At 39.3% G+C, this 15,285-nt stretch overlaps 1 protein-coding gene across 1 annotated transcript in view; it reads right to left on the minus strand.

Moving 5' to 3' along the window:
• Positions 1 to 15,285, minus strand: part of TMEM232 (transmembrane protein 232) — a 288,164-nt gene that overhangs the window by 212,884 nt on the left and 59,995 nt on the right. Inside the window, exons 7-8 of the mRNA XM_082243125.1 lie at positions 9,497 to 9,669; positions 539 to 662 (exon numbers count right to left, since the gene is read on the minus strand). Coding sequence (XP_082099251.1) covers positions 539 to 662; positions 9,497 to 9,669 — 297 coding nt within the window. The remainder of the gene's footprint in view (positions 1 to 538; positions 663 to 9,496; positions 9,670 to 15,285) is intronic.

The raw sequence follows: 15,285 nt of genomic DNA on the forward strand, positions 1-15,285 counted from the left end.
AGAATGTGTAAATATTTGAGCTTTTATAGCCGGACCACAGTTTGGCCCCTTTTACACGAGTGTACCTGAAAAACGGACAGGCGGACCCGATCGGGCCACCCATTGTCCTCTATGGGGAGGCGGAGGCCACTGACATCCGCCTGTCATCTGATTTGACAAGATTCACTACAAACACTGGTATGGCAATACATTCGCTATCCGTCCAGCGGGTTGGATGGGATGGGATCGGATGAAAGCCACCAGACTATCCATTTTCATCCAGACTCCCTATAGAGGAGAGCAGGACTCTGACAGGTCCTTCTGCACAGTTAGCAGAGATGGACCTGTCATCCACCTGCTCAGTGGGGGTCAGTGGTGCGATCCCCGCCAAACAAGCGGAGTCCGTCAAAACGGATCTGCCCTGTGTGAAAGAGGCCTTCTACTTAATGTTTACATAAACACCTTTGTATTTCACAGCTGGAAATATTGTCAGACCAGCTGATATTATCACCAAAAACAGAGATTTGCTTTAATATAATTTTGTTGCTCATCTGACTACCTGTACTTCAGTTTGTAGAACATGAGAAAGAATGTCACCCCCAAGATCCAATAATACTTGTAAACAGGATATTTCTTTTTTTGCAGCTTCACCCAAGATAAACAAAGCAAGGAGTGAATCTAACCTAAAAAAAAAAAACACAGAACAATCAGAAATATTAAAACATAGAATAGTGATGGCAGATAAACACCAAATGGTTTATGAAGCCTGCTCCTTTTTTGATTTTTTTTTCTTTTTATTTAACCTTTTTATCTGAGTATGCAGTAGATCTATATTTGTACCAAACATGTTTACATTCCCTTACAGTCGATTGACTCAATATCTCTACTGAAAACATATTCCAAGTATAAACTTTTCTTTCGGTAAAAATTGGAATCTTTCTTTATGATGTAAAATCCATTTATCTGAGTCTACTGAGGGACACAACAGGTGAATGTCACCTACAGGATAAATGGACACACTGAAAATGGAAGGCCAGACTTTTGAGGCTATAGCACCTTCCACCTCACACCTAGTCAGTTGTACCAAGCAGTCCAAAGAGAAAATACTAGCAGAGGGCATACACATTTCATAGTGTAAGTTAGATGGTGAGTATAGTATCTTCTCGTTTATGTATTGTTTGACACAGCTCTGATCTTGATAAGCAACCTAGAGACCTCCAAAAGCAATACATTCTGAGGAACACTCAAACAACACAGGCAAACCAGCAAGTTTAAGAATACAATTCTCTCAAGTCCATATACTTGTTGCACATTCAAACTACAGAGCTGCACAGTCAGACTGCATGAATATAAGGTATCCTTTGCCATACAAACAGCCACCTTTGCAGTATACCTTCTGTGAGGAGACAACTAAAAGGACGCTTTTTGCTCCATACTCCCTCTAGGGGTAAGTTGATATCTTCATAGTTACTGTTTACTCTTAAGGATATACTTGTGTATACAGACACATACCTATTATGGGTATTCCCTACCCTTATGGGACTTGGGGATCCCTCATTGATGATAAGATATATTGTTTGCCTCTATGCTCATGTATTTGTTCTAAATAATATTGCTTACATTCTATACATCCGTAGATACACAGGTGGTGAATGCACGGTTATGTGTATATAAACTTCCCTGAAGAAGGAATTAGATGAACAAAAATTCCGAAACATGTTGGAGGATACACTCCCCTGCTTCATGAACCCCTAATGTATTATCCCTATCAGGATATGTATATGGAATGTTATTTTAAAGTCTAAATATGTTATTTTTTGTATTTTGTTGAATTTTAATATAAATCAATAAATGTTGAAATTTTATATATTCTTTTCTATACCTTTCATTACCACACTTACCATCTCCAGCCCTTCCACTCAAATTCCCCAGGGACACCTATAGTTGTTTCTTTCATGAATTCAGTGGGGAAGGGATTTTGGGCTGGTTCGGCATAGCCTTGTACCAACCATTCAATTAAACTCTGATGGCCTTCACCACTCCTTCCTTTTTTGATCTATTAGGCCCCAGCCTGAACACCTAGTAGTGGTAGGCAATTTAAAGTGGTTCTAAAGGCATGTTTTTTTTTTTTTTTTTTATCTGAATGCATTCTATGTATCAAGTTAAAAAAAAAAAACTTCTGTGTGCAGCAGCCCCCCTAATACTTACCTGAGCCTTATCTCAATGCAGCGATGTTGCACGAGAGCCTCAGCTGTCTGAGACTCTCCCTCCTCATTGGCAGAGACAGCAGCGGGCTCCATTGGTTCACACTGGTGTCATAGTCAGTAAGCCAATGAGGAGAGAGGGGATGGGGCTGAGCCACGGCTCTGTGTCTAAATAAACACACAGAGCAGCGGCTCAATTCGGGTGCCCCCATAGCAAGCTGCTTGCAGTGGGGGCATTCAACAGGAGGGAGGGCCAGGAGCGCTGGCAAGGGACCCGAGAAGAGGAGGATTGGGGCTGATTTGTGCAAAACAACTGCACAGAGCAGGAAAATATAATGGGTTTTTTTTGTTTTTTTTTTAAAGCAAGACTTTAATATCACTTTTACTGCCGCCAGAGCACAACAAAATACTACAGTGTTAAAAGTAAAGTGGCAGTTTTACTAATCGTCAAAAAGACTCAAACATAGTCTGAGATAGAAGGAAAAGGAGGGTTAAGAAGCTTAGTAAAACATCTCCTGTATCAGTGCCGAGCCAGCTTAGCTGTTTCTGAGGAAAGTATTGCACATAAAACATTCAGGTACATTAAAAGGGAAAAAAATCGCTAACAGAGCAAGACAACTGAGTCTTCAGAGACAAGGACAGACAAAAGTGCAGAAGTTCTGGTCCCAGTAACTTGACATACTGGCCTGACCTGAAAAGCAGAGTCCTGTAATTGCCTGGAACACAAACAGGTTGTCAAATTCTGGCTGCAGGACCATTACAAAGAGAACACCAGTGTATTTGAACTGGGAAAATCTGCTCTCCTTGGCTAACTGAAGGGACAGCATTTCCAGGATCTAAGCTGAATCTACCAGTTGCGGTTGATAGGAGACAATCTTCCAATTCAAGAAAAAATTATAGTAGAAGGGAAAGAGTACTGAGGTGGAAGGGTTATAATCTCAAGGGGGCTGGTCATCAGTTTTCTTTGTGCCTAATATCTATATCCCCTTTAAGTAGCAGTGCACACAGAACGTTTTTTTTTTTTTAACTCTCCTTGAAGCCAGCAGCGCTTTTTTCAGAAAAAAATGCCTGACGCTTGTAAAAGTGTCTAAAGCTTTTACATGCATCAAGCTCTTGGGCGTTAATTCATTTCATTGGCCAGAATAAATAACTTATTCTGGCCATTGAAGTGAAACAATGCTCAAACACTAACATTTAAGTGTGTTTAGCAGCTTCTAGCAGCTTTTAGTAGCATCAAGAGTTTTTTCTGCCCGAACTCTGCTACTCCTGGATGCACTGGCAATGGGTTTTTTCCCTTTCTCTAAAAGCCCCTGCCACTACACACTGCTAAAAGCCTATGTGAACATGGACACATAAGCTAACATGGAGTGGCCTTTAGGGGCAGGAAAAAAAATGCCTGACGCCCCTATAAGCAGCTGTAAAAATGTCCGGTGTGCATAAGGCCTCACCCTACATTGCCTAATATCATCAAAGCTTTGTTCCTTAATGAACAATAGAAAAATATTACTTTCTAAGATTGGTTTTGAATTTTCCTCCTGCTAGTTTGAGGTCATATCCCCATGTTCTTGGTCTAGGCTTCATTTTGAAAATGCTCTTATAAGTCTATTTACACCCTTTATGCATTTATATGGTTTAATCGTGCCCTCTTTTTCATTTCTTTCTTCAAGTCTATAAATAATAAAGAGGAATTCCAGGTAAGGCTATTTTATACATAGATAGACTGGTCCAGCTTGGACCAATATAACTATGCTCATACCATACCCAACCAATGCCCCTGGAAGCTGTAAAGTGTTCTCTGATTGGACAAGGTGCAGAGTGTGAGATCTCTGTCCACCTTCTCCACCTCTTCCAAGCACAGAACACTTTTCATTCATTCAGAAAATGCAAAGCATTCTCTGAACAGCTCCCATGCCAAGCGTCCAACCTCCTGTGTTCAGAATGCAGCAGGGCAGCTGCTTGGCATGAGAACTGGAAGCACGTGAAGATCACTGGAGTAGTGGGGTCTAATTCAGTGATTTCCAGCTTCCAGGGGCACCAGCCAGATATGGTATTTGCATAACCACATTGCTCTAAGCTGGATCAATATAACTATGTATAAAATATACAAAACTAGAATTATTCTTTTTTTTTATTTTTTATTCAGAAAGGTGTATCGTGAACTTAGAAAATGGGAATTGTACAATAAGATAATACATCTCTAGGACATACAGAAAATACATGATACAGCACAGTCATATGTGCGAAAGTAAAGTGCATTTCAACACCGCAGACACACATACTGCAGCCATAATATCCAAAGCATATTGTGAGTGTATCTCTGCCTAGGCAGACAAAATCTATGATGAGGGTAATATGTATTCCCTTGTGCCTTCCAGCAACCATCTTAAATGGCTGAGGCAGGGTTAATTAAAAAAGTTGATTAGTAACTATCTAATGGGCTTAGACTTGGGGTGTCCAACCAAGGGCCCACATTTTTTCAAACTTATCCAGTCAACACCTATGTTAATAAATATATTTTTCCAGACAGAATGTTTCAACCATATAGGCTAACCATTCCTTACCTGTAGGTGAGTGATCAGATTTCCAGTGGGCAAGAATCAGTCTACGTTCCTGAAACAATACCCTCACTATAGCTTCCTTGGATAACTTCTGCAATTGCAGGTTGTCCAGAAAGCCCAGGATGCATTGTTAATTGTCAGGTTGAATAGATACTTGAAATACAGTATTAAGCAGAGAATAACCTCCGAGCAATACAGGTGAAGTGTTGGGCACCGCAATAGTAAATGAACTAGATCTCCATGGTCTCTGCTGCATTTGTTACAAAGAGGGTCCTGTAAAATGCCCATTTTAAATGGTTTGGATGGGGTGTAGTATGCTCTTAGAAGAATAAATAATTGCATATGTTTCTGATTGATATTATCACCATGGGCCAAAACAGTATGTTTTACTGTTAATAAAAGAAGAGCATGGGGGTGGTTTACACAGTGTGGCAGTCCAGCTTATCTACCCACCTCCTCATCCTTAACTCATCACTGACCATTCCTTTATGTGACATGGCTGCAGTGCAAAACTCAATTGGGCATTTGTCCATCTATCCCATTAACGCCTCAATTCCCCTAACAAGTCTACTCAATGGACACTTAGCCGTCTATGCTGTTAACACATCATATGCTAAAAAGAAAGAGTGAGTCCCAATTCTGAAAACCAAACAGCCGAAATAGTAATAAACTCACTTTTTGTACCAAACAATAATACCCTGTAAAGATATCCACATTTAGTGTGAAAGTTTACTTGACATCATTCAGAAAATTGATATACCCACAGAATTATTGTCTACCACTAAATTATAATTATACCAGGGTTCTAGAATGATTGGGTGGAGGATTCACATTTGATTAATTTTGACATAAATTGTTTGCATATATCTCATTATTAATTCAAAGGTGCAAAAAATATTAATATTGAAATTAAAATAAAATACATTACCAATAAAATGAATAACTATGTTTAAAATCTGGAACCATCCACATGTAAATAATTCCAAAACGTAGTAATCAGTAATAAAGCAATTGATATCCAATTCAATCTTCAAACCTTCAGGGAACGTAGTACGTAAAAGATAAATAAATTTTGTCTCAGTCCGGGAGAGGTCCTGTATCCAATTGGACCCTATCCCTGGAATTTTTATCACCATTTTTGTGTATATGAGACCTCCAGAACTGGACACAGTAATAATGAGATCTATATAAGGAAATTGTGATCATTCTGCTGGAAATTCCTCTAGGTATGCACCCCCCCCCCCCCAAGTATTCTATTTACTTTTCCATCTGCTGGGCCACACTTCACTTTTCATTTTCCATTGCTCAAATTCTCATTTGCAATAATCTGAAATAAGCAACCACAAATCTTTTTACTCTATAGTTCTGTCCAACCCCTTATACAGTATCATAGCAGAGGATTTTTTTAATTTCCCTAAAGCATTATTTCAAATTTAGAAATGTTGGCAGGGTGAAACGGAGGGGCAAAAAATGCCACAATCTAACCTAATTTAATCAGAGAACACCTTGTGTCCACTGAAAAATATACAAGATGTTTCTGAATGGAGGAGGTGCCAAGGTATCCTCACTGTAAGAGATGGGAGGAGGTATCCTCACTGTAAGAGATGGGAGGAGGTATCCTCAATGTAAGAGATGGGAAGTCGCTGCAGCACCACTGCAAGATCGAAGCTCTAACTGTATGTGGCACAGTTTACAACTGAAAATTTCTTCATCCTCAACAGCCTTTCAGATCTTATGGATTGATCATTGCAGAAAACAAAGCAGGACCAAAATCAATTTGTCCTAGTGTTTCATTTCAATGTCAAATCCAAAATTTCCTGTTTGTAACCATAACAAGTGGGAAGGAATATCTTCCAAAAGGGACACAGTTTTTAATGATAACTGTAAAATATAAAATTGGTGTAAATCTGCGCTTGAGTAAAAAAATATATAGCTGCTGTGTCCTGATACCAAACATTTAATACATAAACAATAGTGCAGAACTTGGGTCATCTTTGCTGTTGAAAAGCCTGGTTTGTTGGTGTTCGTCATGCCAAATTTATGCCTTATGTTACCTTAAGACATGTGAGTGCTTCTTTTATTCTTAATAAAGTCATATTAGTTTTAGCAATATCACACTTTTAGAGTGGTTTCATTTTTTATCCAGCTTGATACCACTCGGAAAAAGGTGTGTATGCCTTTATTGTCGCTGCCAGGGTGCGGGAGCTGTTTTGGTAGCCACTCTGAAAGGGACCCTTCTGCTTGTGAGTGCTGGATTGGCTTTGTAAAAAGAGCGCATGTTGACCACTCTTATCAGGGGGTCAAACTCTTTCTGGTAAGCAGAGCATGAGAGTGAAGGGTGTCACCAGGCTTTCTTAGGAGACCTTTATTTCCATCACGGCTGTGGGATCTCTGAAATTTACATTTTTTGGTTTTTCTGGACTTTTTGTAATCACTTATTTTGCTTTTTTCACTTTATGGACTATTGTTGTACATTGCATGTATTATTTGAGCATTAGAGCACTGCACTATTGTTTATAACGGTCTAAAAGTGCAATTCTTCTCAGTTCCTGTTTCATATCCAGGAGAGGATGTGAAAGGTAACCCTTTTCAATGGAACACATATAGCAAAAAAAACAAACTGACAAGGCTTTTTATCCTACACTATTCAAAAAAAACAAAAAACTGGTGAGACATAAATACTTTAAAGAGCTCCATTCTAATTAACATCTTATCACCCAACACCATCTGTATATAAATGTTTCCAATTACAATGCCTCATAAATTTAGAAAAAAAAAATCCCCCCTTGAGAATTACCAGCTGACATTTGTGAAGTGCATCTGGTGGCTCTCAATCTTGACGGTCACAGACAACCCTGGCCACCACAGACAACCAGGTATCAATTAGCATAGCACCTGATTATGTGTCAACTGACTGTTTCAGGAATGATACAGCAATCAGATGCACGCTGGAGGCCACATGAAAGCCTTTAGGCTGCAGCAGTCCTCTACATGCAGGAAAAACAATCTTCTGATTAAAATGTTACTTATTTGTTAAAGGTACCCTGTTACATTTTTGTGTCCGTTAACAAATTGGCACTCTGTAATTCTAGCAGCTCTTCCTGTGAATTGCATATATAGGAATGTCCTACACACATCTAGATGCTTCTTAGATCCATTTAATTAACGACATGTTCAGTTTTTAATACAAAGTTGTTTAAATAATTTAGAATGCATTCCAGCTACATTTCACAGATGGCACATTAAGCAATATAAAAACTTATGTATTTATTTCCCAATTGACTGTCAAAGTTAATTTTCTTCTACTTACTTGATGAATTATGGAAGCCTGAATAACAAAAATGAGGCGTATACTGACAGAACATTTAGGAAACAGGAGTGTTAATAATGATGGATTGCCTTAACTCATATCAAATGTATAAATAATTACAACTTAGTGAATTAATAACAAAGAAACTTTTATGGCATTGTCACAACAATCCATCTGATGCTGTTTTTCATACTATCTCTTTCATTGGCTTTTTTAAGTCAACATGAATTTAAAATATCAATGAACAAGGCCCTGCTTTAGCATGGCATTATCCACATAGCAGCACTCCCAGCAACCCCAGCCAATTCTTTGTCTTGGTATCACAGCAGTTAATTGACACTCACTATTGTCTATTAATAAGCACCATTTCAGATATGACCGTGCTTGTGCATTGAGTTAACACATAAGCATTAACATGAGTTGTGTAAAGTAAGATTGTGGTAAAATTTACATCTGAGGCCCCATAAAGATTCAGCATCATGAATTACCTCTAGTCATCTACTCTTGCTGCATTTTACACTGCCCCTGGCTAATTAAATGTCTGCCCCATAAACATTATCTCAGATACCATCAATGACAGCAAAGTTGTGTGCTTTAAGGTCACTGAAATGAGCCCTGGATTTAACATTTGCTTTGTAAAGGGTAACATAAATATACATAAAGACACGACACAGAGTTGTGAATTATGGCCTTCCTTAATATTCTATTTTAAGAAACTGACCACTCAATTAGCCACTGCCTTTTCATATATTTTATATTACTCCAACATTGAGATCTCTCGACCATAAATTACTGTATTCCTGTCCATGTTTTAGCACCTACTGTCTCACTCTCCATAATATACAATCCAACAAGGAAAGTAGGGAAACTCCATAATTGCTAATAGATACTTTTCGTAACATAAAAAACTGCAAAGTGATAGAATGCCCCCTCATCTACACCAATCTTTCTCACATTTTTTTTTTACACAGAAAAAACTTTAAAACAACTTTCCCGTGTTAAGGAACTCCTGCCAATAATTATTATATCTACAGCTCGTTAGTATGATGGTCTCTGGGAAGAGTTGTTTCATTAAACATCTAAGAAGAATCATTAAACATCTAGAAGGAAATCACCTGGTCTCAAAGATTGACGTGTTACCAGCAAACAAAGTCTAACATCTTTTTTTTTATTATATTGGCTTTAGATATGGGGACCTTTGTCACATATTGAGACCAAGAGAGACCTGTCATCAATATCCATTTTTTTTATGGATCTCATTCAAACAAGTCTTAAAAAATATGTTTGGGTTTGCAGATGTAGATGCACAAGGAAAAAAAAAACTTTATGGAAAGGTCAGGAAAGGTAATATCTGTAAAACAGCAAACGCATTGCAAAAATAAATGTCTATGTAAATTTTCCATAATGATATGCTGCCGAAGGAATAAAGTTTGCTTCATACAAACCAATTTTCCCGATGAAGGTGTCCCTTTAGGAGAAAGAGATGCTGGATAATATCATGCAAATGTGTGCTATTATTTTCGATGTGCTGCCAAATGAGAAGACAGTGCCAAAGGAATGGGCTTATTTCAGCTTCTCTTGGATGCATACTCGATTGGTCTATAGAGACTGGTTGTTTCTGAAATACATAACAACAAATGTCTAAGTATAATGGTCAAAAAATATTTCTTAGATTCTTGCTGAAATCAGGAATAAATGTGTATTCTGGGATACTGGAACCTATATTTGTATCACCAATGTGCAACTAAAACGTGTCAGTTTTACACCACACCAATAAAAGCAATTTTGCAATAATATCTAAACATATATTTGTATTCTTTTATGATCCATACATTTATATGGGTGCACAAGCTACATATATACATACATAATAATATAAAATCACTACACTGGAGCTTAGGCTAGGCATGAATGGACAGAAGTCTGAGAATGAAAGGAATCCCTAACACAGATCTGTAACAAACTTTCTTGTGTACAAGCTGGGAAATCCCCATAGGTAGGAATTGTTTTTCTTCTAAACCTGAACCGCAGTGCTTTGGTGAACCAAACACAAAAAGTTGCACAGGGTATGCAATGCCATAAATAGGAGCAAAACACTCTTGGTTCACCTGGCTGAAACCAGGAAGACCCACATCCTTAGAAACACACTCAAATGGATATGTTTAACAAGCTCAATCCTTATACGAGTGTGAAATAAAGCCAAGAGTAAGCCACTTATAGCCAGACTTAAACTGGCTACTAGCATGGTATTTTTTTAGGCTTGCAGGAACCAGGCACAATATATAACATTTATATTTCTGTATTTTTATCTATGTAGAAAAAAAAATAGAGAAAGAAAAAAAGATGTTACTTATGACCACCAAACATGCAAATACCCAGCTCCCAAAAGAGAAATTACTTCTAGGTAATGTTTTTCTTTTCTTTCTTTGTGAATGTCTTACCCACTGAATTTTAACAGAAATTAAATGTTCTCTTTCAGCAAAGGCCATGTGATTGCTTTAAATGAGAACTCCGGGCACTAAACCCTTCATTTTAATATATTCATAAATAACAACCAATTATATAAAATCAATTTGTGTGCACCAAATGCCTTTGCTGAGCTAGAACAGACATACTTGGTCACTGAATCACTTTCACCATGTTCTTCTTCAGAAATACAACAGTGGCCTTAGATGTGTGTTTTTGATCATTGTCATGTTGGAAAAGTGCACGACGACCAAGGGCACGGAGTGATGGTAGCATCTTCTCTTTCAATATAGAGCAGTACATCTGTGAATTGATGATACCATCAATGGAATGCAGGTCCCCGACACCAGCAGCACTCATGCAGCCCCACAGAAGGACACTGCCACCACCATGTTTTACTGTAGGCACCATTCATTTTTCTTTGTACTCCTCACCTTTGTGACGCCATACAGTTTTGAAGCCATCAGTTCGAAAAACATTTATCTTAGTGTCATCATCCCAGATTACAGAGTCCCATTAGTCTTCTTCTTTTTCAGCATGGGCCCTGGCAAATTATAGGTGGGTTTTTTTGTGCATGGGCTTTTTTGTGCATGTGCTTTAGGAGAGGCTTCCTTCATGAATGACGCCCATGCATCCCCTGCAGCGTATGCCGTATTGTGTCACAGGAAACAATCACCCCAGTTTGGCTTTCTACTTCTTTAGCTAACTGCAGTGAACTTGCACTGAGATTTTCTTCAACCCTTCTCATCAGAAGACGCTCTTATCAAGGTATTAGCTTCCATGGATAGCCTGGACGTCTCTGTGAGATGGTTGCTCTTCTATCATTGTTAAATGTTTGTCCATGATAATGCTTCACTGCCAAGTTCTAGAGGGGAGTAAGGCTAATAAGACTGCTTCAAAAGTATGTTCATCAGCTCCTAGCAATGTAATAGATTCAATCATGATTTCCCAAAGTTAAGGATCCATCTGCAGTCCACCAGGTCCAAATCATAAAAGTCACAATGAAGTCCAAAAGTAGAGTGATGTACTCTCACAGCAACAGATCATCCACTTATCTGATGATCTGAATACCTCACAGGGCATCAATAAGAACCAATATGGAAGCTTTATGTATTGGAGCAATATCAGTTGATTGTGGTTACATAGGAAAAAACACATTCATAATGGACTTATTCAATTCCTCATCCAACAGAGTATCTGCAGCAGAAGTCTCAGAGGCTGCTACAACTGCAGGAATAGTGGGACTCTGGGGGTAAAATGGCATAGAAGTATGCTTACAGCTTCTGAATCAGCAATTAAAGCTATCATTTTTACACAAAAAATCTAGCATAGCTGTAGGGAACTCCTCCCATGATAAGGCTAAAGAAGGGGCTGCACCTGAAGGATCCAGGGGGGGACTTCAAGTGTATGGTCTCAAGTCACCCTGGGACTGTTATTAGATTGTGAGCAGGAGGTGGGCAACATTTGCTAAGACGTTTGATACAGTTCCACACAAATGCTAATTTTATAAAATAAGGTCTGCAGGCTTCAACTACAAGGTTTGCTCTTGGATACAAAACTGGTTAAAGGGGCGTTTCCAAAGGGTGGTAATAAATAATGTGTACTCAGACTGGTCTGGGGTGGTAAGTGGGGTCCTCCAAGGCTCAGTCCTGGGATCAATTTTGTTCAATTTATTCATAAATAGCATTGAGGATGGGATCAATAGCTCGATATCAGTTTTTGCAGATGACACAAAATTAAGTAGGGCAATAATTTCACATCGTGAAGCAGATATCTTACAGAATGACATGAACAAAATAACAGAGTGGGCAACTACATGACAAATGAGGTTTAATGTGGAGAAGTGTAAGGTATTGCACTTGGGGACTAAAAACATAAATGCCCAATACACTTTTTGGGGGGGGGGTACCCCTGGGGGAATCAAAAATGGAGAAAGATCTGGAAGTCTTAGTGGAAGATAGACTTAGTAATAGCATGCAATGTTAAGCTGCAGCTGCCAAAGCCAGGCAGAATATTAGCTTGCATAAGGAAGGGGATGTATTCCAGAGATAAAACTATAATCCTACCACTTTATAAATCACTGGTCCGACCACATCTGGAGTATTCTGTCCAGTTCTGGTCACCAGTCCTCAGAAGGGATGTGATGGAGCTGGAGAGAGTCCAGAGGAGAGCAACTAAACTGATTAGGGGATTGGAGGATCTTAATTATGAAGAGCGCTTACAAGCGCTTGATTTATTCTCCCTGGAATGGAGACGCCTGAGAGGGGACACGATAGCAATATACAAGTACCTCAACGGTGATCTCAGCATAGAAAAAAAACTGTTCAGTCGCAGCAAATGCATGAGTACACGTGGCTATACAATGCGATTAGAGGAGAAGAGATTTAACCTTAGGCTACGCAGGGGAGTTTTTACAGTAAGGGCTACAAGATGATGGAATTCTCTACCATAAATGGTAGTTACTGCAGGGAGTATAGCTACTTTTAAAAGGATCAAAACATTCCGGGGTTTGTGAGATGATTACGCCACACACACCTACACAGGTTGAACTGGATGGATCATAGTCTTTTTTCAACCTCAACTACTATGTAACTATGTAACATAGCAGAACTTCTTCCCTTTTATTAGGGATGAGCTTCGAGTTCGACTTGAACATTGGGTGTTCATGTGTTCGTTGAACACACAAACAAATGGGGCAGTTTGCAGGAAGTTCGCCCGCTGCCGCACCCGAAAAATAGAAAAAAAAAACCACGCTCCCGCCTCTTGACAAAAAAAAAAGAAGCTCTTGCCTTTTGAGACTCCACCAGCATAATGAGCTGCTGGAGCTGTGACAGCTCTTTTATAGGAAAGGGACGGGGACACCACCAGATGGCACCGCCCTGTCTGACAACGTCAGTAATTTATTCACTGCACCTGAGCAGTGCATTATGGGGCACTCATGGCATCAGATTACTATATAAGAGCTGTCAAACTCAAACAGCTCATTACGCGGGAGGTGTCTTGAGAAGCAGGAGCTTTTTTTTTCTATTTTTCGGGTGCGGCATTGGGCGACGTGATTGACGATGAATTTACATTGAGGGACACTATTTTTTTTATTTTTTAATAAAGGACTTGTCAAAAACTGGCTTTTGTCTTTATTTTTTTTGTACACTTTTTTGGTGAATGGGTAGGGGTACGATGTACCCGATATCCATTCACATAAGGGGGTGGACTGGGATCTGGAAGCCCCCTTGTTAAAGGGGGCTTCCAGATTGCGATAAGCCCCCCCCACCCACAGACCCACACAACCACAGCCCAGGGTTGTCGGGAAGAGACCCTTGTCCCCATCAACATGGGGACAAGGTGATTTAGGGGGCAAGTGGCCTGGCATGGTTACCCATGTTGAGGGCAAGTGGCCTGGTATGGTTCAGGAGGGGGAAGGCCGCTTGCTCATCCCCCCTTTATCCTGTCCAGGCAGGCTGCTTGCTCGGATAAGGGTCTGGTATGGATTTTTTTTTCAATTTTTGCTGTTTTTTTTTTTATTTTTTTTATCTGTATTGTGGGGAGCCGACAATATATTACAGACACAAGCAAGTTTAAAATTACATTTTTTCCTTTAGAAATGTTAGTATTGCTGCAGCAGGCTACATACATCGCACAGATGCACCACTTTACAGCCACATTAAGGGGACCCCCAGGCACGATATTTAAAGGAATTTTTCATTTTTATTGTTTCACTTTAAGCATCATTAAAATCCCTGCTCCTGTAAAAATGATTGTTTTGAAAAAAAATGTTTGCATTGGTACATGTCCCTCAGGGCAGTACCCGGACCCCCATACACTTTTTTTGGGCAATAACTTGCATTTAAGCTTTTAAAATGAGGACTTTTGATTTTTCATGTTCGATTACCATAGACTTCAATGGAGTTTGCATATTATAATGAACATTTCCCCTGTTCGCGGTGTTCTGGTGCGAACCAAACCGGGGGGGTGTTAGGCTCATCACTACCTTTCATTTGGGACCTGACATATTGCATTGATAGACTGAGGCAGCTTAACTTTCAAAAACCCAAGAAAAACAAGGTGAAAACTGAATGTCTCTTGCAATTAGAACAAAAGTGGAAATATGCTGCTTCACAGGGAGCAGAAAAAGTAGGAGCAGAAAGTCCATAGCATTTGCAAGAAACTTTATTTAGTGCAAAGCACAAAATCCTACAGCATGTTAAACCTTTCCTTGAAACCAACAGAAACAGGGGAAAATGGTGGTATTTAACAGTAGAAGATGTATTAGCTGCCAATGCACATACAGTACATAGTACAGGAGGATCTTCAGAGACTTTCCACATTTCAGAACCTGGAGATCACTCTGCGGCCAACACTGTACTATAAGGGAATGGGAAGCACCACAAGCAGAGCTCAGTGCCCAAAGGTTACAGTCTAGGTTATCTTACCAAGGGAAGGAGTAAAATAAGGAACACCAGGAAATCCACTCAAGACCCGTGGGTCGGGGTATGAGAATGTGGCATTAATCCAGTAAAGTTTAACACCTATAACCCATCGGTGTACAACCTGTGAGCCAAGCAACTGGAACAGAAGTCAAAACAAAAGGAAAAAGAAATTGCAATTATGGCTCCAACAAGGGTAAGGTGTGTGTAAAACAGGATACTTTATTGAAGCAAATTGAAAACAAATGTAAACCAGCAACATCAAAAATAAATAAGGAAAATGAAAAAAAGTTTGCTCATTGACATAAAGATAAAATCAAGTGTTCAGGGCCCTGTCTCATGAA

Source organism: Pelophylax lessonae, assembly GCF_965119305.1.
Source record: "Pelophylax lessonae genome assembly, chromosome: 1".
Taxonomy (NCBI): domain Eukaryota; kingdom Metazoa; phylum Chordata; class Amphibia; order Anura; family Ranidae; genus Pelophylax; species Pelophylax lessonae.